Source organism: Alternaria ventricosa (genome assembly GCF_023758065.1).
Source record: "Alternaria ventricosa strain BMP 2768 chromosome Unknown scaffold_1, whole genome shotgun sequence".
In the NCBI taxonomy this organism is placed as follows: Eukaryota; Fungi; Ascomycota; class Dothideomycetes; order Pleosporales; family Pleosporaceae; genus Alternaria; species Alternaria ventricosa.
The window spans coordinates 2,077,329-2,105,103 of record NW_026055681.1 but is presented as its reverse complement, the minus strand read 5'-3'; the positions used below and the strand labels follow the sequence as shown (position 1 = coordinate 2,105,103).

The following is a 27,775-nucleotide window of genomic DNA, read 5'->3' as shown; positions in this document are numbered from 1 at the left end:
TTCAAAATATTACAGTATATATGCGCGTCTCCAATGCGCGTGATGCAAATGCCAGGAGATGATGCTCCTATATCGAAGGAATAGCTCGCAGACCAACGAGGTCCTAGATGCGAAGAGAAGTCTAATGCAAAGGGCGAGAATTGAAAACTTATGCGTCGGCGGGTTTCCTTCCGACCATGAGGTACATGGGTGTGAAGAGCTTCTCCCGGCCACCAGCAACAAGGCAGTCGGCTGCGAGGGCAAGACTGTCGGCAGTCTTTTGGGTACCCCTGGGAGCGAGACCGATCATCTCAAGACCACCGACGAACTTGTGGATGAGGCCACGTCCGACCTTGGTCATGCGAAGAATGGTGGGGATGTCGCCAATGGTGCTGATGTACTTCAGCTGGCCAGAGAGCGGCCAGTACCATGGGTAAGGGTCGTCCCTGTCTGCCAGATCCTCGTTGTGCTCCATCACGAAGCCGGCCTTCTTCATAGCATCGAGCGCGACCTCAATCTTCTCCATGTTCGAGATTCCGTCACCGATCTCAATTCCAAGACGGATCTCGCGGTGGTGGGGGTTGTCGTTGTCGTACTTGTCGGTCATGAGCCACTCGTAGACACCAAAGACACCGCCGGGCTTGAGAACGCGGAAGATCTCGCTGTAGATGCCCTCGAGCGATGGTGCGTGGACAGTGGCCTCGATGGCGTAGACGGCATCGAAAGAGTTGTCGGGGAAAGACATTTGCTAGGACGAGTTAGTGAGGGGTACGCAGGGTGTGAGGGTATATCATACCATGAAGTCACCCTTGGTGAACTTGAGCTTGTCTGAAAGACCCTCCTTCTCGGCGTAGGCAGTGGCACGCTCAATCTGGTAGTCGTTGTTGTTCAATCCAACGACGTTGACACCAGCGAACTTGACAATCTCACGGGCGGGTCCACCGACACCGCAGCCAACATCCAGGACGCGCATGTTGTCCTGGAGGTTCATCTTGTGGGCAAGGTAGTGCTCGTGGCGGGCAATGGCCTTGTAGAAAGACTCGCCATAGGCGTAGCGAGCGAAGTGGAAAGACTGTCCCCAGCCGTACTCGTAAAGGTCGGTTGCGAGGTTGTAGTAGTGTCTTGTGAGGGTAGCGTATTCATCTCGTCGTTCCTGGGTCTGTTAGTAAACACGGTATGCAACAATGCCACATATGCGTACCTTGCGGGTCTCCTCGGTCTCGTCGCCAGCGGCCTTGTTGTCCCAATGCTTGAAGTACTCGTCGACAGCGGCTTGCTGGGCAGCCTTGTCCTTTTGCAACATGGCAGTCATGCCACCGCGAGCCTTTGCAGACTTGCCGTGCATGGCCTTGTTGAACTCGGCATCGCGAGAATGGTCTTCCTTTTCGAGCGCAATGGGAGACATGATGGGTATTAAGAGTGATATGGAGTTATGCGGGGAGCGAAGTGAATGAAACGGATAGTAGAATAAACAATTCGAAGAGGACAGGACCCTGAAACTTTATAAAGACGACCCCGGAGAGGAAAGAGCGGTATGGGTAGGAGATTGGGACTTGAATTTCTTAGGGGGTAACTGGCGTCGCCCAATCACGACCGACTCTGTACGCGGCCCTGGTCAACAGCGCTAGCGGTCGGTCGTCGCCACCCGAGCGCGTGAAAGCCAAGACCGTAAGAGCCGTATAGTGTAGTGCCTAGATTTCTACCGTCACTCCCATACCATCTGTCGCAACAACCACCGCGCCCCACTACGCGTACTCGACGTCCCCAGATTCGCTCGGTGAAGTCGCGAGATTACATTCAAAACTCAGCCACTGTCGCACACCCTACACAGCAGGCCTCACCATGCCGCCGCAAATCAAGAGCGACCTGAACCGTACGTCATATTCTTTTCTGCACTGCCCCAGCGTTTACTAACTTCATGTAGGATCGGGCTGGGAAACTACCGACTTTCCATCTGTCTGCGAGAAATGCCTACCGGATAGCACCTACGTGCAGATGCTGAAGGAGGACTACGGCGCAGAGTGCAAGATCTGCACGCGACCCTTCACCATCTTCCGCTGGAAGGCCGACCGCACCGCGCGACAAAAGCGAACCAACATCTGCCTCACATGCGCCCGCCTCAAGAACTGCTGCCAGCACTGCATGCTCGATCTGTCATTTGGTCTGCCCATCGTAGTCCGTGATGCTGCTCTGAAGATGGTGGCGCCCGGCCCGCAGAGCGACATCAACCGACAGTACTATGCGCAAGAGCACGAGAGAGAGATCGAAGAGGGGCGTGGAGCGATGGAGGCATACGAGAAGACGGATGAGAAGGCACGCGACCTGCTCAAGCGTTTGGCGCAGAGCGAGCCCTACTACAAGAAGCAGCGACGGATAGAGGCTGAGGAGGGCGAGAGTGGGCAAAAGGCATTACCCGCGCCAGGCGGAGGCGGCGCAGGAGGGGAGAGCAGTCACGTCCCCGGACCGATCAGAACGCGAGACTCACGAGGTACACCTGCGCGAGGAGGCATGAGGCCTGGAAGAGGAGGTCGCATGGGCGGCGCATCCGCGGAGCCAAACCCGCAAGATTGGCTGCCACCTTCCGACCCCAACGTCGCATCGCTCTTTGTCACGGGTGTAGAAGACGACCTTCCCGAACACGAGCTCCGCAAGCACTTTTCACAATACGGCCAACTTCGATCGCTGGTATGCTCACATCGAGCGCATTGCGCATACGTCAACTTCGTCAAACGGGAAGACGCCGAGACGGCAGCGGGTACACTAAAGGGCAAGGTGGTCATCAAGGGCTGTCCTATGCGCGTTACTTGGGGCAAGCCGAAGCAGTTGGACAGCTTGGATCAGAACGTCAGGATGCAGTACGCGAAGGAGGGACGACAAGTAGCGGGCTCGTCGCGACGGGCAGCTGCTTCTCAGGCCGCGATTGAGGCTGCACCACAGAACAGCCTGGACAGTATGGTCGTTGCACCTCCGCCGGGAGCTGATGACGATGTTCAATACGCCAGTTTGGCCGGAAACTAGGTCTTCATTTCTTGCATTGGGTCGGCGTTTTGGACTGTATGGGTATCATGATTCATTCGATGTGCATAAAAGCCTAGGAGGAACAGCATTTTGTGCCTCCCAATGTACTCTTTCCCTTGCCCTTTTTGATATCCTCGTTGTCGCCTCGTTCGGTATGCTCGTGTATCCGTAATTCTGCCTGCGTTAGCCATACAGCCCTCATACAATTATGCAAGAAGCATACTGTAGCTTTCGCCCTCTGGGTCCGCTGCTTGCCCTTGAACCACGTTTTCACGAAGAAACTTGGCCACCTCCTCGGCATGTACTAATGACGATTGCAACTCTTCGCTTCCGATTCGTAGGTTGCGGTTCTCTTCAAACTTGTTACGGGCTTCGGTGCGGGCGGCGAAGAGGGTGTTCATGTCGCCTATGCTGTGTGAGCGCTGGAACTAGTTCGGCATCGCAATTCGTACCTTGGAAGGCGATGCGCGCGGATCGCAGCAGGTTCCGGTATGCAACTAGCGCCATCTTGTGTAAAGTCGGGGCGGTGTGTAGTGAATCGAAGCGTGTGAAGAACGACCAGTTCCGCTCGGAACTTCCGCGAGGAAAGTTGCCACACGTGACATCGTTCTTGCCAGGGTCCCCCCGGCTGGCGATCCGACACCCGCTGACGTCGCGCAGCTGGAAGTGGTCCACACACGAGCAACGCTTCGGTGGCCTCAACGGTAGAAATCTAGCTCCCACACCGGGCTGTGATCTACCAGAGCCAACATGGTGTCCTTCTGGCCTTGGAAGGTACGTCGAATCTAACTACGCGCTAACACGCTTGCTGACTGTGGCAGGGTAGCGAAGATGCCGCCTCGTTCGAGAGGACGCTCAACACTCTTACTGGCAAGATCAACAGAGCCGCTGCGCGCAATGACAAACAGAAGCAGCTCTCGCGACGCGCTCGCGTCATGTGGACGCTGTATACCGGCTTCGCGTATATTCTGGTCGCGGTCGTGCTCACTTTCGTAACGGGCTGGCAGAACTGGGGTCCCATTGAGGGAAGCGTGGTGGCTGGCGGGCCTGTCTTGTATGTCCATTGTCATCGCGGTATTGGATCATCTAACCCTCCAGGATCTACGGCCTCCGCTACGCGCTCATGAGCTACTTCGACTACCGCATCCGCAACACTGAAGCCTACCTCAAGAAGCTGAACAAGGAACGCGACGCTACCATTGAGCGCCTCAAGGAAGCCACCAAGTACAACTCGACCCAACAATTGCTCGAGAAATATGGCGCCTCGCCCAAACAACCCGAGCAGCCACAACAAGGTGACTCCCCCGGTCGCAGAAAGTCCCAAGGCCCCCAGAAGCCAGCGCCGCCGCCAGGTCCCCGCACCGGTATGCCTCCTCCCCCAACGGCAAACATTCAGCGACCGCAGCCCCAGCAACTCCCGCATACCCCGCAGAAACCCCCTTCGAACGTCTCGTCACCCCAAGGCCCATCTCCGCCGCAGCAACTGCCCCCACCAGAAGCCCCAGGCGCTGAATTCGCACCAAACGCCTTCAATACTGGTGCCGTCGACCTAACCAAACAATACACCGCCGACTCTCCCGCCGCCTTCACACAAACCCACTGGTACGACCGCATCCTCGACGCTCTCCTCGGCGAAGACGAAACACAGGCTAAGAACCGCTTCGTCTTGATCTGTTCAGAGTGCCGACTTGTCAACGGGCAGGCACCACCTGGCGCCCGTACGCTTGAAGACGTTGGGAGGTGGAGATGCGGTGGGTGCAGTGCGTGGAATGGGAAGGAAAAGCCGCGGGAAGATGATGTTACGAGGCTGGTGCGTGATTGGGAGGCTGAGCGGAAGGCGAAGGATAGACAGGGGCAGGGAATGGATGGGGGTGTGAAGGAGATGGAGCAGGTGGAGGTGGAGGATGAAGGTGTGGTTGTTGAGGCTGAGGCTGACAGCAGTGGAGAGGATACGCCCCCGCCCAGTCGGAATACGAGGAGTAAATCCAAGGGTAAGGGGAAGAAATAAGGAGGATATGGTGGGCATGGCGTCTAGGTATGCCGGGATGGCACAAAAGGGCGTGGATGGTGGGGGTTATGTACACTAAACATTGCTATGGCTTACAGGATAACAGTAAGCCTTCTCAGAAGACATGGAAAGATCAGAAGATTTCGAATCGTCCCAACTTTTCCTCATGTGGCAGGCACGTGCGCTGCTGGTCGTGTATAAATACCTCGTTTTACTCCCTCTCTTCCTGTTTCTTATCCCTCATCCTTCCTCTGGATTTCTCCAAAACGCGCTCGCGCCCTCGCCATGGTGTGCGCTTCCTCCCGCGCCTCTCCATCATTTTCCAAAACGCCTCGGTTTGTACAACATGGTGTGCGTTCCCTCCGCCTCTTCTTCCGCGCCTCTTCCAAACGACTTGTCTATCAAGACATGGTGTGCGCTTCCTGCACCTCTTTATCATTCCATCCAAAAACGTGCCTCACTGCAATATGTGTGGTGCGTTCTGTCCTGTGCTCCTTCATCATCTTCCAAAAACAAAATCGGACAACAACATGGTGCGCGCTCTTTCTGCGCCCGTTGATCATTACATCCAAAACAAATTCCCTAAGAGGGTCATGGTGTGCGCCTTCTCCTCGCCTTCTCAAAACACAACCAACTACCCAGAACACACGAAATCCAAAGGCATGTGTTGGCCACTGTCCTGTCTTTTCAAAAAATTCAGCCGTCACTATCGAATGTCTCCGTTTCCGGAACCACCAAAAACATATCACTATGGACGCCATGACAGTAGGAAGAGTCGAGAAATTGCAGCGATAGCTATGCATGGCCGGTCGAGGAAAATTTATCATGAGTATTACATGGCCTGTCGCTGTTCTCCAAACACAAAGGAAGAGAAGACATGGGGTGCACAAAAATCTCTCATCAAGCGCCCCATGACTGAGAAGCTGTCGAAATAACGCAAAGGAGATGCTATGAGCTGTGCCTGTCTGTCCTAAAGGATCAGACAATACCCACATGGTGTGAGAAAGGAGCTTTTCACCGATATATGTGTCGGTCTGGCGGATATATAAACCTCACTGCATCCTCTGACTTCTTGTCTTCTACACTCCACACCCTTCTGTGTTTTCACCAAAACGCTACAAGATCGATTCTATGGTGTGCGCTCCTCCTCCTCCTTCCTCGATTTGACCAAAACAGTATGACGAACATCTCATCGTGTGCGCTCCTCCTTCTGTGGACTTCTAAAACACGCATCAATACAATCGATGCGCGTGTGTGTCGCTCCAGAAACGAAAGATCATGGCAACAGCTTCATGTGCTCGTCCTTCTCTTCTTCGACTTCCAAAAGCATCGATAAAGCAGTAAAATGAGAGAACTTCTGCTTCCATAAACGTTCGAGCACGATCTGGGATGTGTGCCTCATCCTTGGTTCTATAATACAGCAACGGTCCAACAAATCCCTGCCGCTTTCGTGATGGGCAGTTCTTGGCGCGTGAGTGGTGTATAAAAGCCTCGTCTTCGCTGGCTCTTCTTGTCTTCTATATTCCAAACTTCCGGTTCTTTTTACCAAAATAGCCCCACCGTCCACCTATGGTGTTCTCCTGCCTCCTTCTTTCTCAAAATCCCCACCCAATAACACCATGTGTGGTTCTGGTCCACCAAAACAACTACCGAACAGTCATGAGCGGTGCTTGGTGGATATTTGGAGTATAAAAACCTCGTCTTTGCCTGCTTCTCCTGATTTCATGATCCCACACTCTCCTTCGGTTTCATACAAAAGGCCTGGAACATCTAGTAATGGCTTTCGCCTGGCTCCTCTGTCTCAAAGTCCAGCCCTCACCACGCCATGTGCGGTTGTAGCCCACCAAAACAGCTACCGCATTGTCTATGAGCGGCACTTTGTTGGTAGTTGGAGTATAAAAACCGTGTCTTTGCCGGGTCTTCCTGTCTTAATTATTCTACACACCTCTGGTGTTTTTCCAAAACACTATGGCCTTCGGAACATGGTGTTTGCCTGCCTCCTCGGTCTTAAAATTACTATCTCAACGAAGCTATGTGTGATTGAGGTCTGCTAAAACGCCTACAAACATCCTGAATGTTGTCCTGCCTGCTGGCCTCTGAGATTCTGTTCGATTGTATTCTATGGCCGTCTGGGAACTTGGAAACACTGTAAATCGGAGATGCACGCGGCTATATTCACAACACAAAGAGGAGTCTGTGTCATGCTTCGGGGTTGCAAAACTCAATCAAGCAAAGCTGATGACTGTGCTAGTGGATTGGTGGTGTATAACACCCCGCTCAGCTGCTGGTCTTTTTACTACTTTGCACACTACATCCATTTGGTGCTCCAAAAAACGCATTAGCAGACGGCGATGTCTGCTTCCTCCCTCTTTTCATCTAAAACTACTGAACATTTTTTCGATGTGTGCGCGCCTCCACTCTAAAGCTCCCCGTCGAGTTGTTATGGTTTCTGTCTCCTGCCAGCCGCGAAAGTCACCAAAATAGGATAGGCTCCAAAAAATGATTGCTCGGAATTTATCACGTGCCGTTCATGGGTCTTCCGCTTCTTCTCTTCCCTCACAAAAGCTATAGGATCATCCCATATGGTCTCCCGGCTTTGTGAGCTGGGTTGCGTGTATATAAACACCTCCTGGGCTGGGGTCTCTTACCTTCTTATACCTACAGCTTCTCGTGCTTTATTCCAAAAAACGATTCGGACAGGAGCATGGCTCCGCTTCTGCGGTTCTGCTGTTGCATTACTAAAAAGCCCACGTAAAGAATTGTATGAGAAGGCGTCAAGTCTCTTTCTACAACATACCAAAAAGTTATTCAAGCAGTAAGATGATCTACCTTCTGCGTCTGCTTTCGCTTTATCAAAATGCGGCACAGTTCGCCGCCATGGAATCGTCCCTCCGCCTCTGCCTTCGCATTGCCAAAAAGCTGATAATACTGGTTTATGAAAGACGAGAAAGACTGTTCAAAAGTTCAAGAGATTGCTGACATGTTCTCCGGTCCTCCGGGTCTCTGCGAAAGTAAAAGTCTGAAAATAGCATGGAAGCAAGAGAGAATTGCTACTGTTATTTGCACTTTTGCGGTATTCCAACTGTGGAGTGGCATATAAAAGCTCCTCTTTGCTGCTGCTCTTTCTTTTCTTCTACACACCAACTCCAAGAGTTATATCCACCAAAACTAGTAATCAAATCATGCATGTGCGGCCTCTCTCCTCTCCTCCGGCTCGACATTCAGTACTGCCCTAGTTATGTTTATAGCGCTGTACTCTCGAAAAGGCATCATGGTCACTAGCATGGTTTCTACCGTCAGATTCAGAAAGAAAACCCAAGATGTCGTTGCAGGAACACACATGTCTGAAAACGACGGGTGAACGCCTCGATGTCTGAGTTATTTCTGCAAAAACATGAAATGATACCTAGGATGGTGTGCAGTAGCGTGTTGTGTATAAATACTTCTCTCCGCTATGCTCTAATTCTTCTTTCTTTGATACACTAGCTTTCTAGTGAATTCCAAAAACTCATTTGGCACTAACAATGACTCGCTCTTCTCCGGTCTTTTTCAAAACTTCCAAACCAGCAGTTGGACGTATGGATGGCCTCGGTGTCTTTTCCAAATCGAATACCGACATTTGTATGTTCGCTGCGGTCTGCAAGCCTATCTGAACTGCTTGAACTGTTCAACAAAGATGCTATGAGAAGAGTAATGCCGCTAGAATCGGAACTACCCCAGCGATATTTCGCGTCCCCTCGAAAAGTTGCACGCTCCGGCGTATGAGACGATAATCCGACAATGTCTTGTCTTATGGCTTTGAACTTTGCAGAGGAAATAGAAGTTTCACAGATCTTGTGTCTTTTCTCCTTGCATGACACATTATCAAAACGCCGTATCCTTCGAAACTGTGACTGGTTTGACCCATGGGCGAGAACTTCGTTCTTTTCGCGCCAAATGTCGTCATGGTTTGCTCATGGTACATCAAAATCCTTATGTCGGCGTCACATGTGTGTGTGCCCGGCGGTGCTCTCGAATTGAAACAGATTCAGCCTAGCATGATGTTGGCGCAAACGTGTATCAGCGGGGGTCGATCAATTTGCGGCGCCTCTTTTTCCGACCCCATTCTCGAATGAGTGTCACGTGCGACCAGAGCTTGGATGCTGTATAAATACCTCCTTCCGGCTGCCGGCCTTCTAATTTCTTCATCACACATCTTTCCGCCTACTGCACCAAAATGACGGTAGCGTTCGCACATGATTCCACCTTCTCTGGCTCTAGCAGCCTTCTCAAAACCATCACGGGTACAATGTATGGACTTGCTGCGCTCTCGAAAACATCCACTATTGCTGTCATGATCAAATTGACACGAAGACTAAGTCATGCCGCATTGCGGAGACGTGTTGGCAGACTGTGTATAAAGTCTTCTACTAGAACTGCTGCTCGCTTCTTCACTCACAAACTACTTGTCCATGATTCTCCAAAAGGCCCATTATGCCCTCTTATGATTGGAGAACCTGTCGTCTTTCCAAAATACTCAAATCAGTATAGAGAAGTTGTATGGCTGCGTCCTTGTTCTGGGCAGGACATAAAACAGCGAAGTACCTTTTCCATGCTTTCTGGGCTTCAAAGCTTCAAAGTCAACGCCACATGACCTGGCTGTTCTCCGCAGCCGTTGTCTCGACGCCAGCTGGGGAGGAAATGAAATCGCGACTGTCATTTCCAAACCACCATATCATTACAATATGTTGGAGTTTCCACGCATCCGGTTTTAGGCGATTACTCCGTCTAAGATGGATGCTACTCAAAATCGAAATGCACTATGGCGATGAAAGATGGTATTCTGGTGGTCACGGCTATCATGACGCTGCGGGAAAGCGGGGCTGTTAGCGTCGAAGCACTATATAAACCCCGCGGTCAGGCTGACCTTCTTCCTCATCACACCACTCTCCTATATTACCAAAAGTGTGTCTGTGGAAGAGTATGTTGTCCGTCCTCCTGAGCAGCTCTCAAATCTTTCGAAACGTCCAAACAACTTCGTGATGTGTCGAGCGACTCCGCGCGGGTCAGAAATACGAGTCTCGCATCCAACATGTATTCCACCGACATCAAAACTGCTTAGAAGACTACGATGTAGCAGACCAACATGGGAACTTTAGTTCGCTAGTTCCCAAAAACTCCATCCTCGGGTTTGGATGAGCTCGTCGGCTCTACCGCGTCTGCTATAATACATCTGCTTCTTCTTCCTCTTCCAAAGCATCAGAAACACGCAAACCTCAAAACTTCTTCGACGAGTGCTGGATTTGTTGAAAGCTTTTAAACTCCTACATTTCCCAAACATATGAGAACAACTGGCTTGTTCTGAAAACGAAAATATGTCGCCAAATATCGGCATGGACTGATCGTCTCTCGAGCAGCGAGATTGATGGGAAGAGAAATTATGTCCAAAATCTGCCTCAAGATTACATGAACGACTTCCTGGTTCTCCTGTCTCGATTCGATATGCATCCAAAATTTACACTAAACCTCGCGCTCATCAATGTGATGGATCACTTCTCACGATGTCGCTGTGTACATGGTTCTGCAAACCCCTTAGACGTTCAGCCAACCGAAAAATCTATAGACTAGCCAAGGATGAGCTAGCGTCGGTGCTGAGCAGATATAAAAGCTACTGCTTCTGCTCTTCTTCCTCAACCATTCAATCCGCTCATTGCTAAAATCAAAAGTCTAATGCAACCCCCATATGTATGTTTTCTGCGAGAGCGAGCACCAAAAGCGCATGAAAGGATTTACATGTCTTCTTCTCCTGTTCTTCTTCCCCTCTCCTTCTCGGCATAAATGACAAAAATCTCGCGAGTTACCGCACATGCTGTCTGGCTTTCTCCGAGGCCACGCAGGAAACGCGAAAAAAGAAAGCCATGTCCAGCATTCCGCAAGATTCACGGTCATGAGCTTTTCCTCGGGTCTCTCCGGGTAGATCGAAAATCACAACATGACCGCCTCATGTGCTCCTGGGCTTTCAGTCCATCATCTATCTATCGGATTTGAGCAATGTCATCTCCATGTTGTTCGAGTCCAAAAGTTTAACGGTTGGCAGCCATGGGATCTCTCTCGAAGAGCTTCGCACATTTCTCGCTCACCAAAACTGGGATGAGGCCTTACTATGAGCGTCTTGCTCTTCTTCCGACTCAAATTTGCAATGGCGACTTTCATGGAAACAAGCAGTACCTACACCTATGTTTGCCGTACAGGTTGAAAAGCCACTCCATTTCTATCAGGCTTGATATGGATTAAAAAGAAAAGACATCATCGCCATGTTTTCGTCAGTGTCATCGTCTCTGGCCATGACGTCCTTGCCCAAGTGTATCAACCGCCAAGACGTCCCCAGTCCCGGGGGTATAAGATGCTGCAGAGGCTGCGAGCTGTCTCTCTCCTCAAAGCATACTCCATTTTTTCCAAAAAGAACGTGTCCGCGAGTGTATATCGTTCCGACCAAAACATTCGCTACTACAAAGCGATGTCTGCTCCTGCGATCAGCCCCCAAAAAGACCCACATGTTTGCGGACTGTGTTCGAAAGATTAGGACAACAGGACTTATGGCTGTCTTCGGCCGAACCCCTCTTGCATGGCATAAAGCAGTCTTCGACTTGAGCCATGAAAGCATTAGAAGTTGCGAGCTTCTTTTCCACTAAAACTCTTCTCTACTTGGTCAAAATAGGCATCCTAACCTCTCATGTTGTTAAGTTCAAAACCACCAGTAACCGAACGCATGTCTGTTCCTTCCTTACTTCCAAAAAACATGATACCATTTGTACATGTGCCCAAAAGTCCATCTCGACAGTGGAGTGTCTCGTTACCGACACTCCTCCTCTCTTCTATACCACGTGACAGAGGTCAGACTTAGGATATAAACTGCGGTCAAAGCTGCGAGCTCCTTCTCTCCTCAAAGCCTCCTCTTTTCTATGAAAATTACGACTACTATGGCTGCATGTCGTCCGATCCAAATCACAAGTCAAAGCAATCATGGCGGCTCCTCCGTTCGACTTCCCAAACAATAGTAGCCTTCATGTACGGGTTGCAGTATCCAAAACTCTTGCCTATACGCTTATGTGCTTTTTTGACAGTCTTCCGCTCTTCTATACTAGAAGATGGGGTCAGACTTGAGATATAAAACGCCTTACAAGCTGTAAGTTTTCTCTTTACTCAAAGTCTCCTTCATTTTATTAAAATCAGACAGTTCTTCCTGCGATGGCGTTCCAACCAAAACTCAAAAACGCATGCGCATGTCTTCCCCTACGTTCGACTTCCAAAACAACAACGGTTCTCCCAATGTCGAATATACCCAAAAGCTCTATAGAGTCACGATATGTCTGTTTCTGGGGGTTCTCCAACCTTCTACACTAAAGCAACTCTGTTACGAATGAAAACTTGGTTGTACGAGATATATGACTGTGCCTTCTGGATTCCATTTCTTCATCAAAAACCCTGTCGCCAGCCCTATGCTTCTGAGAGGCTCCAAAAACGTCCACGCAGTTCTGTATGAGTGAGAGCAGAGAAAGAGAGCAATCAAAATGCAGCAAGAAGGTGTGAATGTTGAAAACAAAGAGTTTCTGGGAACATCAAAAGCGTTCCCGCAACATCACATGAGAGAGCAATGCTCGTGCTGCATAAACAAACCGAAACAAAAGACATGCTCCTGGCGAAGCACTGTGACGTGTATAAATACCGCTCTCGGGTCTGCCTTTCTCTTCTCTGCAACACTTCCACTTCTGGATTCTGAAAGGAACGAATGAATGATTGCATGAGTTTGTCCGTCTTTCTGAGGTGTTCTCCAAAACTTCACTTTCCAAAGCCCATGGAGTGCGCTGCTCGCGCTGTTGAAACTGCAGGATTAGAAGTCCATGTTCCTGACACAGGGCTGAGGACGTGTATCAATACTCCTTAGATTTCCGTCTTTCTCTTCTTTACAACACCTTCGACTTTGGAGTCCAAAATCGAGGCCAAGACGTTCGTATGAGTTTGTCCGTTTTTCCGGGGCGGTTTCCAAAACTACACCTTGGACTCATATGGGAGTGCGCCGCTCCCGCTATCCAAACACGATCGAGATAAAGGCGATGTTCTCGGCGCAGGACTGGGACGTGTATAAATACTTCTCCAGCTTCTGTCTCTCTCTTCTCTACAGCACTTCCGATTCTGAAGTTCAAAAACAAAGAAGAGGGAGACCATGGCTGCGACCCTGCTCTTCCTTCCCTGTTTATTATCCAAAACTCTGGGCCAACAACTTCATGGAGTGCGTTGCTCTCGTTCACTAAAACTTACGGCGGATCACATGTGCTCTTAGCGCAGGACTGGGAGGTGTATAAGTACCCCGCGGATTCTTGTTATATTCTTCTTTACAATACCCCCAGTCTTGGAGTCCAAAAATCGGTATCGGCAAAACCATGGCTTCGGCTGGTGCTCTTGCTGTCCGGGCTTTTCCCAAAGGAATTGTGGCAGATGTGATGGAGTGCGCTGCTCGTTCGCAGAACTATTGAAGCGAATTCTTATAGTGATGATGATGATGATGATGATGATGATGATCATCATCATCATCATCAACTCTCAAATGCCTCAACCACACGCTATCAAAATTTCCCTACTATCGTACACAAGTTATCCAACCTCCCATCCAGACCTCAACCCTCCACCCCTCTTTTCCCATCAAAACCCCCACCCTATCACTTCGCCTTCGGCTTAACACTAAAAAAACTACTCATCTTCTTCATCCCGCTCGTATCAACCTTCTTAAGCGCCTTAACGCCCCTCCCCTCACTCTTCTTCTTGCGCTCCTCATCTTCCTTCTTCCGTTTCTTCTCTTCCCTTTCCGCAATCTTCTCTTCGTCTTCTTCAATCGCGCGTTTACGACTGATGTTGTCTGATATGCTGCGTAGGGACAGCGCTTCGGATTTGAGGGTTGCTATGGCGGAGAGGTGGGTGTCGAGGGGTGTGAAGCGCGGGGTCAGGAGAGCGAGTAGGGGTGTGCGAAGCGATGGCGGGGTGTAGGAGGAGAAGAGGTACGTTAGGGATGTGCGGAGGCGGAGGAGGTGGGGGATTTCGGCGGGGGTTGTAAGGGTAGGTTTTGAGGGGGCGTCGTCGGGTGGTGTTATGGTTGTTGTGACGCTCGCTTGCGAGTCGATTGCTGTGCTGTTTTCCTTTTCTGAATCCCCATCCGGGGCTGTTGTGGTGGTGGTTAATGTACTTTCCTTGCGCTTTATGCTCATGACGGGTATCTCCAAGGCTGTCTTGATGAATCTCTCCTCCATTGACGGCGGAAGCCCCTTCTTCACCATGCGTTCGGCTTTTGCAAGAAGGACTTCGAGAAGCTTGGGGTGCGAGAGGCGGTACATGGATTCTTCGCCTGCGTCGACTGTGTCGCATATCCTTCGCATCTTGGCTTCTATCATAGTCTTGAGGGTGTGGTATTGCGATAACAGCGCTTTCCAGTGTGGGGACGAAGACGAGAGTGCGTCGAGGTAGTCGTCGAAGGCGAGGAAGTGCTGTTTCGTGTCTTTCGCTGACTTTGGTGTGAGAGCGGGGAGGATGAGGAAGAGGATGTCGATGGGTGTTGCGATGAAGAGGTCGGCGGATTTGGTGATGTAGCCGCTGCCTATCCGTGAGGCGTCTATCTCTTCTGTGGTGTCATCCTCGCACTTCTCTCCTGTTATCAACCAACTCTTGAAGTCTTTCTTCGGCGCAGCAATGCGTGTGAACTCGTAGAAGCCTTTCTCAGGGCAGAAGTAGTATCTTGAGGGTGTATCATTGGCGGGGTTGTCGAGGCTGACTATGCGCGCGTCTTTGGATGTGTCTTTTGGTAGAACGAACAGCTTCGGGGGGTTCGATGTGCTTGCGGGCAGCGGTTTGGCTGTCGTAGTGGGTTCAGGCGTGGATTCTTTAGGCGTAGCCTTTGCGGGTTTCGAGCGTGTACGCGCCATTGCGAGATGTCTGCTGGTCCAATTGGGCATATACAGTATTGAAAGTGGTGTATCGAATTCGTGGTGGAATCGGAGTGCAGGCGCGTCGCGTGGGCGCAACCTTACACGCGCAATCCCTGTCACGTCACGGTTTCGGATTAGATTAGTCTGGGGTGAACCACAGTCCGGTGTCAACAAACGCTACGGGGCCGGGCTATGCGCTTGTGAGTCCTGCCTGACGATCGACTGTTTCCCATCTTGCTTTTCCCGCTTTCCAGTATTGGCGTTGCTATGGGCCACTGCGAGATAGCGCATCCGATATTGCACCATCACAACAATGATCGTGCGGGAGAGCCCCAAGTCAAAAGGTAAGTCGCCCATGTGAGTGTGCCGGGCATGCGCTGACTCTGTGACAGTCAAGAACAACCAGCCCAACTGGCCCCCGCAGTCGCCCGTCGAAGCCCTCCTCAGCTCGCCATCCGGCCGTAAGAGGTACGAGAGCCGCCGCCAGCGCGACTCCGCATCGCCGTCCCCCTCGAAACGCCGCCCAATGTCGCGCGGAGGTGTGCCAGCCGGCAGTGACGGAGAGGAGGATGAGGAGACGCTCCAGCTGCAACTCCAGGCCATCGAGGCCAAGCTGAAGCTGAAGGCGCTGCAGAAGAAGAAGAACGAGTCTCAGGATCTGGATCGCAATGGAGCATCATCACGAGCGAGCATGGCCACCAGCATGCGCAGAATCGACCTGCCGCGGCCCGAGACCAGGCAAGAGACCGACGTCGAGGTACCACGATCACCAGTCCGGATGCGACAGGCGCCAACCGAGCCGAAGAGCCCTGCGCGGGTCATGTTAGGGATAGACAAGGGACTCACAGCCCGCGATGTTAGTCTCAAGCGGCCAGGGAGTGCTGTCAGCGGGCGGATGTCGCGGTTGGGCTCGTCGAAAGAGGTCGAGCCGCCCAAGATCAAATCCTTCAGTGAGCGCATCGCAGAGAGCAGGAACAAGGAAAAGGAGCGCGAAGAGAAGGAGGACAAGGCCGAACAGAGACGGAGTAGGGGATTTGGGCTGCAGAACATCGAGGCGCTGAAAGACCGGCCGTCGCTATCACGAACCAGCTCTTCTCAGAGTACCGACACAAAGACCTCGCGCGACATGCCTCCGCCGGCCTCGAGGAACCACAGCCGAACGCAAAGTTTACAGAACCGCACATTTGGGGGCCCGCCCACTCCAAGACCAGGCTCAACATTGTCCTTCAGACCTGAAAGTTCCCGCCCAACATCGTCCTCTTCCAAGGCCACGTCTAGCAGCTTCGGCTCAACACCGACCGCCGTAAAGTACGCCGAGATCTCGTCGCGTGACGAAAGCGCCGATGCTCCTAGTTTCGAATCCTTTTCTGGTCTACATCTCAAGTCGAGAGAAATGCAGCACAACGTGGTCACCCGCACCCTGGAAGGCAAGACAGTCCTCACTATACCTCAGTTGTTGAAGACCGTCAAAGCGCCAGAGTACGATCCGCCAGATTGGGAGAACGACTATGTTGTTCTTGGGGTTATCTGCTCCAAGTCGACGCCACAAAACTCCAAGAACGCCGCGAAGGATCAGACCAAGGGCAACCAGGACAAGAACATGGACCAGAACGGCAAGTTCATGGTTATCCGTCTCACGGATCTCAAGTGGGAGCTCGATCTCTTCCTGTTCGATACCGGCTTCTCGCAGTTCTGGAAACTGCCTCTTGGTACACTTGTTGCTATCCTCAACCCAGATATCATGCCACCACGGAATCGCGATACCGGCAAGTTCTCACTGAAGTTATCAAGTTCAGACGACACCATCCTTGAACTTGGCACAGCGCGAGATCTAGACTTCTGCCATGCACAACGGAAAGACGGCAAAGAATGTGGTCAGTGGATAGATGGTCGCAAGACTGAGTTCTGCGAGTTCCACATCCAGCTCCAGGTCGATAAGGCTAAGAAAGGCCGCATGCAAGTCAATACTATGACCGGATTTGGCGGAGGACCAGGCGGCGGCATGTTTGGTCGACGCGGTGGCCCGAAAGGTGATGAACTCAAGAGGGAAGGCAAGTATCACGACCGAGAACTCCACGAGACCGTCTATATCGCACCAAGACCCGGCGGCGCAGCCAAGCTCATTGACCGTGATCACCAAAACTGGGAAGGCGGAGCAGGCCGAGAAGACCGCTTCCGCAAGCAACTCGCCGAAAAGGAGAAGGAAAGAGAACTAGCAAAGAAGCTCGGCACAATGGGAGATGGCAGCACCGGAGGCGACTACATGAAGCTCAAGGGTGCTGGTACCCAGAACCTCCCCGCAAGAGGCTACACATCGTCGCAAGGTTCCTCAGGCGCAAAGCGCGACAAGCCAGCCGACGTGGACTTTACCAGTCTACTCAACCGTACGTCAGCCGATGTTTCTTTGGCGCCTGTTAAACGTAAACGAACAGCATCGGCGAAATCCTCAAACTCGAGCGACCCCGTTGGTTGGGGATTCAAGTACGGTCGTATCCCATCACCGAAGAAGGACACTTCTTTCCCTTCTGCATTCCGCGGAACACGCGAAGCCAGTCCAGCAAAGAAGAAAGCGCGTCTCCTGTTAGCCGGAAAAGGCATCCGCGAACCAGGCCGCGAGAGTCTAGGCGGTCTCGACGCTGGTCTTATTGCTGCCATGGACGACGACGACGATGACGATTTGGAAGTTGTTTAATTCTTTTGGAAAACACTAGGGGAGGCATACACAAGAAAACATGAAGGGGAGGGCGTTTGGGTAACAACAGCTCGCTGATTGGCTAGAGCTAAGCGAGCAACGGGGTGCATTTCGACTTTTCTGGGCTGATGGATACCGAAGGCTTTAGCGTGGAGCGAAGCCGCATTAACGACTTTCCTTTTGTTTTTACTTGTACAATATTATACCCGCTTTGTTACGCTGAATTGTATACTGCGTTTACTTTCGAAACGAATTGAAGCGCAGGAGAAACGCGTGCTTGACATTGTCTCTATTGACCATCCTGACGACACGTGCAGCCACACCATCAAGGGAAAGAGCAGGACCACAACTTCCGAACCCAGAACATACCAACATGGCGACCTCAGACGTCAAACCCTCGGAGAAGATCTATGCCCTCATCGACTACGAAGACCCCTACGTCCAACCCCTCATCATCGCCGCCCTCAGGAAACGCCTGCCAAACTCATCCTACGAGTTAATATCATCCATCTCCCAGCTTCCCAGCCCATCATCCCCCCTCCTGCAATGGGTCCAATACGAATCCATCGACTTCGACCACCTCATGGAAAACTCCTCCACCAGCCTCTCCAACGCCTACATAATCCGCAAAGCCCTAATCCGGAAACACTACCTTAGCACCACCATCGCGAATTGGATTACCAAGTACCCGGACAGCGTACTCAAGAAACACGTGAAACCAAGTGTGGAGTTTGAAGTCGACTACGCCGAGTTTTTGGATGATGCGCTGGTTGAAGCGTGGGAGTTGAAGGAGAGTTGGGCGAGGAATGAGGGGTTAGATGGAGATGGGGAGGCTAAGAAGAGGGAGTGGTGGATTTTGAAACCGGGGATGAGTGAGAGGGGGCAGGGGATTAGGCTGTTTAGTAGTGAGGAGGAACTGACTGAGATTTTCGAGGAGTGGGATCCTGAGAGTGATGATGAAGATGAAGAGGAGGAGGATGTGAGAAGTGACGCCGGCGGCGGTGTTACTGGCAAGGCGGAGGGAGAGCGAGAAGAGAAGGAAGAGGGAAACGGCATCATAACATCCCAACTCCGCCACTTCATCGCACAACCCTACATTCACCCACCCCTCCTTCTCACGCCACCCCATGCCCCTTCGTCAGAACTGCGCAAATTCCACATCCGCACCTACGTCCTCGCCACCTCCGCCCTGCAAGTCTACATCTACCGCCCCATGCTCGCTCTCTTCGCTGCGCGGCCGTACGTCCCGCCTTGGGACGACGTGTTACAGGACGATCGCGACGAGGCTATGAAGGCGCACCTGACGAATACGTGTTTACAAGAGAGTGGGGATAGGGAGGGGAGTGTGGGGTTATTCTGGTCTCTCTCCGACTCTTTACCTGCACAACCAGATCTCGGTTCCGTGAAACTGGATGCACAGCCTGATTGGAAGGACAAAGTGTTTGAGCAGATCAAGGAAACAACGGGTGCGACGTTTGAAGCTGCGGCGAGGGGGATGTCGATTCATTTCCAGCCGCTGCCTAACAGTTTTGAGATTTTTGGGCTGGATTTCATGGTGGGGATTGAGGAGGATGGCGGACTGAACACGTATCTGCTAGAGGTAAATGCGTTTCCGGATTTCAGACAGACGGGGAGCGAGTTGAGTGGGATGATTGAGGGGCTTTTTGAAGGTGTGGTTAATAGGGGGGTTGTGCCTTTCTTTGGGGTAAAGGGAGAGGGAGGGGACAGAGATGACTCGATGGTCAAGGTTTTGGATATTGATCTGGGACGGCGGTGAGAAGGGTGACTTGTGGAGAGGAGATGGGACAGCATAGTATGGTCACAGCGAATAAGTTTGGTCAGAGTTATCACTCATATTTTCCTTGGTCTATACTACGTTCCCATCCATATCCTCCCATTACCATCGATACAACCGCCAATCGCCGTAGACCAGCTCGGTGTCTGTTCATCGAGACGCCCAGATACCAAGCAACCGCATACAGTGATCCCGCAGTCGAGACTATTCCTTACTTACTAAGTTACTCTGGCCAACGCACATATGCGTGCTGTCCAGTAAATGTCCCAGAGAAAACACCGATTACAATGCCTTCTCGGCAAAGAAAGGTTTCCATCCCTCTTCAATGCCAAACAAACATTAAAGGCCGTCAGTAATGCGAACCTTTTCGTAATGTAATCGTGGGTATCCTGATCCTGTCCCTCGACTTGAATAGGTCGAAGAACACAAAAAGCAAACGCTCGCTATGCAAACAATCAGTCACAAAGGACCTGATGCAAAAGAGGAGTTGGGAACGCTTGGTGATAGCATCTCAACACAAGCTACAATGAAGACTTGTTCAAGACGAACGGGCTGAGAAGGCCGTTAGATGTTGTCAATTGACATGGATGAGGTGGAGTGCTCACTGCGAGCCCGCTTGTCTGCTGCCTCGCGCTCGAGCGGCTCACCGCTGCGCTTCTTGGATGTCTTGGTGGAGCTGCTGGAGCTGTGCGCTGACTTGACACGCGACCATGAATCAAACGAGATCTCTGTTACTGTATAAGCGGGGGTTTCACTGGCGAAGATTGAAGAGACTTACCCTTCTTGAGCTTGCGGGTCGTAGGTGGCGGCGATGTGAGCAGCGATGGTGTTGGGACGGCGTTCTTGCCCTTCTTGCGGCTCGGGGTCGCGACGGACGCATCGATGTCGGTGGTCGCCTCCTCGTCGTCGGTCTCAATACCGTTTGCGCGGTTGCGCTCTTTGATCTCTGCCTGGAACAGAAGACGGGGTTTGATTGACGAACGAGTAAGCGGGCGGCGGGCCTCGTGACCAATCTGGCGGCGGACTTGCTTGTCATCAGCGGAGAGGTCGTCGTCTTCCTCTGCCGCTGAGGCGCCGGAGGGTGCGTCGTCGTGGAACTTGCGGAAGACCTTGCGGCCCCGGAAGATGTACACCATGCCTTCGTCACGGTCGACGGCCGCCTCCATCTTGGCTGTCTTTCGATCGACGACTTTCTTTGACTTTTGAGGAGCAGCCTTTGCCTTGCCCTTGCCCTTGACGGTGATGAATGGGTTGTCTTCAGTCTGGGCACCGGGGGTGGGTACACGCTCCTTGGAGTCGGTGTAGATGGGGATCTTTTCGGTGTTCTCATCCATCTGCTGGGCGAAGCTCTCTAGAGTGTAGAGGTTCTTGGTCTTGCGGCCCTTGCGCGGGGTCGGCATGGCTTCGTCGATGGTTGAAGGTCGGTTGGCAGGGAACAAGACGCGGGCGGTCGAGCTGACGTCTTCGATGCGACGCTTGCGCGGCGTCTTTGCGGGAGTGGGGAGCATGCCCTGTGGAGAAGTTAGCATGTTGGGTTGTAGTGGGTGTGGAGGCCGTCCGGCACTCGACGCGGTTGTTTGTCAACCGCATCGGGCCCAGGCGGTCACCTCAGGTAACATACAGGAGCCATGTTCGCAAACAAGGTGCGCCGGGACGAGCTTGGTGCAGCAGTGTCGGAGTCAGAGTCGAGCGGGTTGAGGTCCAAGGGCGCGCGACGGGTCGAGCGTGGAGAGCGGAGGTGTTGGTGTTGTGGGGATGCAGGCGACGATGGGGGTGAGAGTGCAAAGGAAGCGTTTGCGCGGGCAGCAGAACGCTTGGCGTGAGAAGAGGCCGTTGGCGTGATGTCGCGCCTGGTCCGTGGGCTTGACCGCTCCTGTTGGTGAGTGTGAGCGTCGTGCTGGGCGGCCACTCTGCGCGATCGGCGCGGTGAAAACGGCTCGTAGTTGTCTCCATACAGCGGCGCGGGCGGCGTGTGGACGCGACGGGGCGGGGACGGCGTGCGCTCCATGTTGGGTGGGATGATGCGGGTGTTTGTTTGGGATAGGGCAGTTGTGGTGTTGTTGTAGCAATACAGGGCGAATTGTGGGTATCCAAAATCAAAACAATGCCACAGCAAGCTCGATGTCGCAGCGCCTCAACGTTGGGATGACAATGGATGCAGTATCGATATGCGCGCAAGTGGAGATGGCGGTAGGGCTGGTGATGGTGAAGGTGAAGGACAAAGCCGGGTGGAGACAATGGGCTATGTCACGACGGGGAATGAAGGAAGTCGCGAGGTTGGGACGGCAGGTGCAGATGGCTGGTGCTCCTTCCTTGGCGCAACGCGGAACATCAACAAACCCCTGCTAACCGCTGGCCCCGCCAAACCAGATACGTCAAACACGCCAACGCCTGTCAGTGGACATGCTGTCGTATCAATTCGTTTAGACCAGTCCCACGCAATACACAACACGTTAACACAACATGGACCCGCCGAACCTGGGCGCGCTTGACCTCTCCGACTCGGACACGGACGCGTTGTTTGACACGCCTGCGGCACGCAAGACCAAGAAGCAGACAAAAGATGCGGACAACGATGCAGCAAAGACACGGTCAAAGGAGTCGCATTACACGACAGAAGAGGCGCGCGAGGCAGCACTGCGCAGGGAGTTGGAGAGCATACGAAACGTCAACAAGGTCATCGAGGGTGTGGTGGAAAGCCTGCAAAAGGCCAAGGACAACATGGCTGTAAGGGACAATAGTAGAACTGCCGCAGTCTCTAGACTGACGATGAATAGACTGTATCACGCACCGTCCAGAACGCGTCTACCCTGCTGCAAACATGGACGCGCATACTTTCCCAAACAGAACATAATCAGCGTCTAATCTTGAACCCGCAATGGCAGGGCGCGTCGCAAGATTTGGTTGATATCGAGGAGGAAGAAGTACACCGTCAGCAGGCTGCACAACGTCGGGCGGCAGAAGAGCAGGCGCGGAGAGAAGCTGCAGCAAGGAAGATAGAGGAGGATCGCAGAAAGGCAGAAGCAGCTCCAAGGGCAGGCACACGAGGCAGAGGCAGGGGTGTTCGACCACGGGGTGCCTCGACATCGTCCACAGGGAACTATGTCGGTGTGGGTGGACAGACAGGACGCGGGGTCAGTCGTAGCGACTCACGAGGTCGAGCAGGCAGCGGCATCGGACGAGGGCTCCCGCGGGGACGAGGTAGAGGCTTGGGTTGATGGGACTGCACACATGCCTTCGCCTCACCTCGAACGCATACATGAAATACCCAATCGACATTTACACCTAGATCGTATACTTCGCAGTCTGGTGGCATCGAATGCTGAGGTCAGCACAATTTATCGTGCAATTTCCCGGTCGCCTCACTGAGTCCAACTCATCTTACCATCGCCGGGCATCCATAGCTTATTCTACCACGGCACTTTCCCCCCGAGCAACCGCGACACGAGACCTCAGAGACGTACCTGCAGCTCGATGCAGCTCACGGGCCGTTGGTGATGCGGATGCGCTTCTCAAAACGGCAAGGTCTGAGGACCCCACTTGTCGTCAGTTGGACCCCGCCGTGCAGTTACTTGAGATCTTGCGACGATCTGGGGATTTAATAGATTCTGCGCTTCCTTCTCAGTCAACTTCTTCTCTGTTTCTTCTTCTCTTTCTTCTTCCAATTGTGAACTCACAGATTGTGCAATGGAGGTCCCAACAGCGACGTCGCTACGCGACATTTACCCCGAAGACGCGCTCCCCGTCGAGACAAAGCGATGGGAGAGCCTACTCGCCAAGTTTAAGGACCTTTATGGCAAGCAACCAGACTTCGTCGCCAGGAGTCCAGGACGCGTCAATATCATTGGCGAGGTAAGTTAACTCCAAGGCGTCTATTACCTTAGACTTACATGTGTAGCACATCGACTACTCCCTGTACGAGGTTCTGCCCATGGCCATTACCGCCGACTTCATCATGGCTGTGGCCGTGCGACCATCTGAAGAGAAGCCCCGTGTACGGATAGCCAACCTCAACCCCGAGAAATTCCCCACCCGCGAATTCGACATTCCCGAGGGGGAGATCCCAATCGACGCGACCGAGCATGAGTGGACCAACTACTTCAAGTCTGGACTGAAGGGTGTATCACAATTACTACAAAAGAAGCGGGGAAAATTCACATCCGTTGGCATGGATATTGTATGCGATGGCACAGTACCCAGTGGTGGCGGTCTCTCGAGTTCAGCGTCTGTCGTCTGCACAAGCTCTTTGGCTGTGCTGGCTGCGAACGGTGAGGAGAAGATTGACAAGACCGAATTGTGCGAGCTTGCAATTGTATCTGAGCGCGCAGTCGGTGTTAACTCTGGAGGGTGAGTATTGCCTACCTTGTGTATTACCACAGCTAACAACTCGTAGTATGGACCAAGCAGCCTCCGTCTTCTCCCTCCGCGGCTCGGCCCTATACGTATCGTTCAAACCCAGTCTAAACTACACAAACATCGAGTTCCCCAAGACCGACCCCGAACTCGTCTTCGTTACCGCTCAAAGTTTCGTCGCTGCGGACAAGCACGTCACAGCTCCCGTATGCTACAACCTGCGCGTCGTAGAATGCACTTTAGCAGCCGTCTTTCTAGCCAAAGCATTCGGCCTAAAGAAAGAGCTCCCGACAGACTCCTCTCCCCTCGGCGTCAGCCTCCGCGGCTTCCACGACACCTACTTCGAAGACAAAGAGAACGTCTCCGACAACACCAAGATCTCCGTGTCAGACTTCGAAACACAACTCACAAAATTAATCCAACACACCGAGGACTACCTCCCTCAAGAAGATGGCTACACGCGCGCACAGATCAGCGGACTACTTGGTATCTCAGAAGATGAATTGAACGAACGCTACATGTCCAAGTTCCCCGTGCGCGCCGAAAAATTCATGCTCCGCCAGCGCGCCTTGCACGTCTTCACAGAAGCCCTCCGCGTGATCAAATTCCGATCGCTCCTCGCATCTCCCCCATCAAACGACCGCGCATACCTCCAGTCCCTCGGCGACCTCATGAACACTACACAAGATTCCTGCCGCGAAATCTACGACTGCAGTTGTCCTGAGCTGGACGAATTGTGCGATTTAGCACGCGCGGCTGGGAGCTGTGGCAGCAGGCTTACGGGCGCGGGCTGGGGTGGATGCAGTGTGCATCTTGTGCCGAAAGATAAGGTTGAGGCGGTTAAGAAAGCGTGGGTGGAGAAGTATTATAAGAAGAGGTTTCCGGATATCAGCGAAGAGAAGTTGAAGGGGGCGATCGTGGTTAGTGAGCCGGGGAGTGGGTCTGTGTTGTACAAAGTGAAGGATGGGAAACTTGCGTAGATCGTGATGTATGAATGGCAGTGTGGGGTCTGCATGCGCTCATGGAGGTTCGGCGCGGCGACGTCGGACCAGGGTAGGCCGTTTGGTAGGTCATAGTCACGGCTTTGAATATGTGACACTGCCATTGGTTTGTCATGCACCACTCCATCATCACAGTTTCGTAGATGTGAAATGTCTCACGCAGTCAATTCGATGATGCTTTTCTGTCAAAGTTTGGTTCATGTCACATTCGCTACTTTGGTTCTCTTCACACGTTACCAAGGTTGGCACACCGCGAGACCATGTTCGTCAGTGTCAATGGTATGATAGAATCTCGACAAAGAAGCCTACTGAGGGCTCTAAGCGAGAATGCAGGGGAAGAGATGACTGGGAGTGTGACTTCTGCGGCCCGGAGTGCTTTTGCTGGACTGTCAAAGAAAAGGCGATGGATATCTGCTGATGACATTCGGTCGCGTAGGACGAGATTGTACATAGAAACATGTTATGGTATGGAAATACCGCCCGACATGCAGGAGCCAGTTTACTGCTTTGTGGAGGAAGCCATGACTGCTTCGGTGGCCTGCCGATGTGAGCCAGAATAGACTTGGTTACGAACTTCTGTTCTTGTGTTTCGGCAACCACAGCTAGCGTTCTAGTGCAATGAAGGCGTCGGGGTGCATGTGATGGTGTTGTGTTGCTTGGGCGAAGCCACTCGTACGACTGTGAGGCGGATATCTCGCGTGCGGTCTTGTGCGGGATGGCTGATTCCACGTGGTGGTGCTCGCGGCATGCACGGCTCTGAACTTTCTAGAGTAATCTATATTTTGATGGATTCATCGCGATTTGGAAAGCGCATGTCGTTTGGTGGTGTGACAGGCGTGGGGCGTGGTCTGGCGATGGGCATCACGGAGAGGCTTCGACGCGGTTCTAGCCGATGTTTTGAAATCGAACGTTTACACGTTGCGCGATCTTCCGCAGGCCAGCAGGCTTTCCCTTTGCTTTTGTTATGAACGTGGCACCTTGCGATGGAGCTGCTGTAGTGGCTGTGGCATGGGAGCTGTTCGGGGTGGGGATCTGGTGGCCCAGATAAGTAAACCCCTTTCCGCGTTCAGTCGATTTGAAGAAGCGAACCGTGATGGCGTTCTGAACTGCACTGGAGTCCTCATAGACTTAGATCCATGTCCATTTCAAGAAAGCCTAATAGAGAATATGGCTGATGTTCCTCCCTTTTGAGCGGGATTAGGCCGAAAAGCGCACGTCAATAGGCAGCTGCGAGGGGGGCAGAGGAGGCCACTCAACGCAGCGAATAAGGGACTTGACGTGTAGAATAATATCTTAGATTTGAGCAAATCAACACAATGTGCCGTAGTAATCATCAATGCGATCAGGTTCTGGTGCGTCGGCTTGCAGGCGGCCGGGATGGAGCGATGTGATATCGAGCAGGTGCCCTCAGGGCTGAAGTGGGGCCATCTCTGCGCAAGCGTCATCCGCTAGTCGCGCCTCCTTCCCAAGGTCGACTGCACGTCTCCTGCACCACTCATATCGGATGATGGGAACGCCATCAATAATGAAGCTTCATCACACATCAACTACCAATACGCATCTCGCCGTCACAGTGTCTTGTCCAGACCGAGCCAACCTGACGCACGTTTCCGCAGATCGCTGTACCAGCCGTTGCTGCACCCCGGATCGCGAAGGCTGCCACGTGTGTTTGAATCATCTGCCGGCATATCGAAACACCAACGGACTGGCTCCCAAAAGGAAAAAGAAGCTGCCCAGCATTCATATCACGTAGGCTGAGAGTTTCCGACCACGGACTGCGAACTATTGGCTAATCGACAGAACTTTAAATGTGTCTTGTCCGCTTCCGTCAGAATCTCTGCTGTCACCAAAACCACGGGTACGTGTTTTCTAAACAGGCCCTCAACCATTGTATTGGAAAGCTCTCTTGGAAACCATAGTCGATCAACTCCATCATTGCATGCGCGACAGACGTCCATGGTAAGTAGGTATTCAATCTCCCCATGAACACGAAGCGAGTGAGGGCCGCGCTTCCTTGCAAGACAATACCGATGCGCAGGACATGGTACCACATATCGTACGATCTGCGCAAAGTGTCTGCAGCTTTACTGAACTATCAATCTTCAGCGTGTCAAGACCTTGACTTGGATCCCTGCAGGGCTCTAGCGATGTCCGATAAGGCTATCACTTCAGTTGGTCATGGCCAATCATTCAACTTACATCTGAGTGGAATTCGGCAAAGACTCCGTAAGGTGATGCTCAAGTAGGGTGAAGACTTGAGCCATGGCATGTCTGCACGGCACACTCTTGGTATATGCCGGGAATGACCCTGCCTTAGGCCTCGAACGCTACAAAATCAACGTGGTGATGTAGCGTCCACATTGGGCTAGTATCGTACTCTGGAAACGGTCGCAAGCCATCGATCAGCGGCACGTTTACCGCATTCAGTCGAAGCATAACGCCATATGTTCGGTTCGTTACCGATACTGCTGAACTCGAACAGACTCACGTTCGGATTTGGGCTGATCTGGACACTCGTCGCGATGTTCTGTATTGTGAAAATGGGGTATCGGCTATGCAACGACTTCGATGATACGCCAAATCGAGGCCTCGCTACGCTCGCTACTTGCATGCCGGCATTCTATAAGTTTTGGGTTACGTCCAGTGATCAAGACCTTGTTTCGTCGGTCTTGTCAGACTCTCGAGTATCGAAGCTACACTAGCACTTCCATACCACTTTACAGCTCACAGTACAACCCCTCCCATACCGAACTGTCGGCGAATCCACCACGCATTTGATCTTGGTGAAGCGGCACTTCATCTGGGGGCCTTTCTACGGATGCTCGAGATTGCCTCGTACTAGCAATAGCACTCGAACCAAATCACAGATACCAGCGAATCGCACACGGATACCGGGAGATCGAGAATGGCTCGAACATCACGTCATGTGAACAGTGCCAATGATACAAGACTATCCACGGCACCTCGTCCCCCAGA

At 52.4% G+C, this 27,775-nt stretch overlaps 9 protein-coding genes across 9 annotated transcripts; 6 read left to right on the top strand and 3 right to left on the bottom strand.

Moving 5' to 3' along the window:
* Positions 1-148: 148 nt before the first annotated feature.
* Positions 149-1,384, bottom strand: ERG6_1 (Delta(24)-sterol C-methyltransferase; the record flags this gene model as incomplete). The annotated part of the gene is made up of 3 exons (XM_049338686.1): positions 149-727; positions 776-1,132; positions 1,181-1,384. 3 exons carry the CDS (start codon positions 1,382-1,384, stop codon positions 149-151), a joined length of 1,140 nt encoding a protein of 379 aa, XP_049204571.1.
* A 437-nt stretch (positions 1,385-1,821) lies between these two features.
* Positions 1,822-2,997, top strand: SLT11 (Pre-mRNA-splicing factor slt11; the record flags this gene model as incomplete). Its single annotated transcript, XM_049338685.1, has 2 exons — positions 1,822-1,852; positions 1,904-2,997. The coding sequence occupies 2 exons, from the start codon at positions 1,822-1,824 to the stop codon at positions 2,995-2,997; spliced, it is 1,125 nt and encodes a 374-aa protein (XP_049204570.1).
* A 73-nt stretch (positions 2,998-3,070) lies between these two features.
* On the bottom strand, positions 3,071-3,504 carry MZM1 (Mitochondrial zinc maintenance protein 1, mitochondrial; the record flags this gene model as incomplete). The annotated part of the gene is made up of 3 exons (XM_049338684.1): positions 3,071-3,171; positions 3,221-3,403; positions 3,450-3,504. The coding sequence occupies 3 exons, from the start codon at positions 3,502-3,504 to the stop codon at positions 3,071-3,073; spliced, it is 339 nt and encodes a 112-aa protein (XP_049204569.1).
* Positions 3,505-3,747: 243 nt separating this feature from the next.
* On the top strand, positions 3,748-5,005 carry J4E93_000724 (uncharacterized protein; the record flags this gene model as incomplete). The annotated part of the gene is made up of 3 exons (XM_049338683.1): positions 3,748-3,771; positions 3,819-4,051; positions 4,096-5,005. 3 exons carry the CDS (start codon positions 3,748-3,750, stop codon positions 5,003-5,005), a joined length of 1,167 nt encoding a protein of 388 aa, XP_049204568.1.
* Positions 5,006-13,701: 8,696 nt separating this feature from the next.
* Positions 13,702-14,955, bottom strand: J4E93_000723 (uncharacterized protein; the record flags this gene model as incomplete). Its single annotated transcript, XM_049338682.1, has 1 exon — positions 13,702-14,955. The coding sequence occupies one exon, from the start codon at positions 14,953-14,955 to the stop codon at positions 13,702-13,704; it is 1,254 nt and encodes a 417-aa protein (XP_049204567.1).
* A 316-nt stretch (positions 14,956-15,271) lies between these two features.
* J4E93_000722 (uncharacterized protein) lies at positions 15,272-17,650 on the top strand (the record flags this gene model as incomplete). Its single annotated transcript, XM_049338681.1, has 2 exons — positions 15,272-15,302; positions 15,351-17,650. The coding sequence occupies 2 exons, from the start codon at positions 15,272-15,274 to the stop codon at positions 17,648-17,650; spliced, it is 2,331 nt and encodes a 776-aa protein (XP_049204566.1).
* A 373-nt stretch (positions 17,651-18,023) lies between these two features.
* On the top strand, positions 18,024-19,427 carry J4E93_000721 (uncharacterized protein; the record flags this gene model as incomplete). Its single annotated transcript, XM_049338680.1, has 1 exon — positions 18,024-19,427. The coding sequence occupies one exon, from the start codon at positions 18,024-18,026 to the stop codon at positions 19,425-19,427; it is 1,404 nt and encodes a 467-aa protein (XP_049204565.1).
* A 2,481-nt stretch (positions 19,428-21,908) lies between these two features.
* Positions 21,909-22,663, top strand: J4E93_000720 (uncharacterized protein; the record flags this gene model as incomplete). The annotated part of the gene is made up of 2 exons (XM_049338679.1): positions 21,909-22,172; positions 22,223-22,663. The coding sequence occupies 2 exons, from the start codon at positions 21,909-21,911 to the stop codon at positions 22,661-22,663; spliced, it is 705 nt and encodes a 234-aa protein (XP_049204564.1).
* Positions 22,664-23,132: 469 nt separating this feature from the next.
* J4E93_000719 (uncharacterized protein) lies at positions 23,133-24,778 on the top strand (the record flags this gene model as incomplete). The annotated part of the gene is made up of 3 exons (XM_049338678.1): positions 23,133-23,297; positions 23,344-23,792; positions 23,839-24,778. The coding sequence occupies 3 exons, from the start codon at positions 23,133-23,135 to the stop codon at positions 24,776-24,778; spliced, it is 1,554 nt and encodes a 517-aa protein (XP_049204563.1).
* Positions 24,779-27,775: the final 2,997 nt, after the last annotated feature.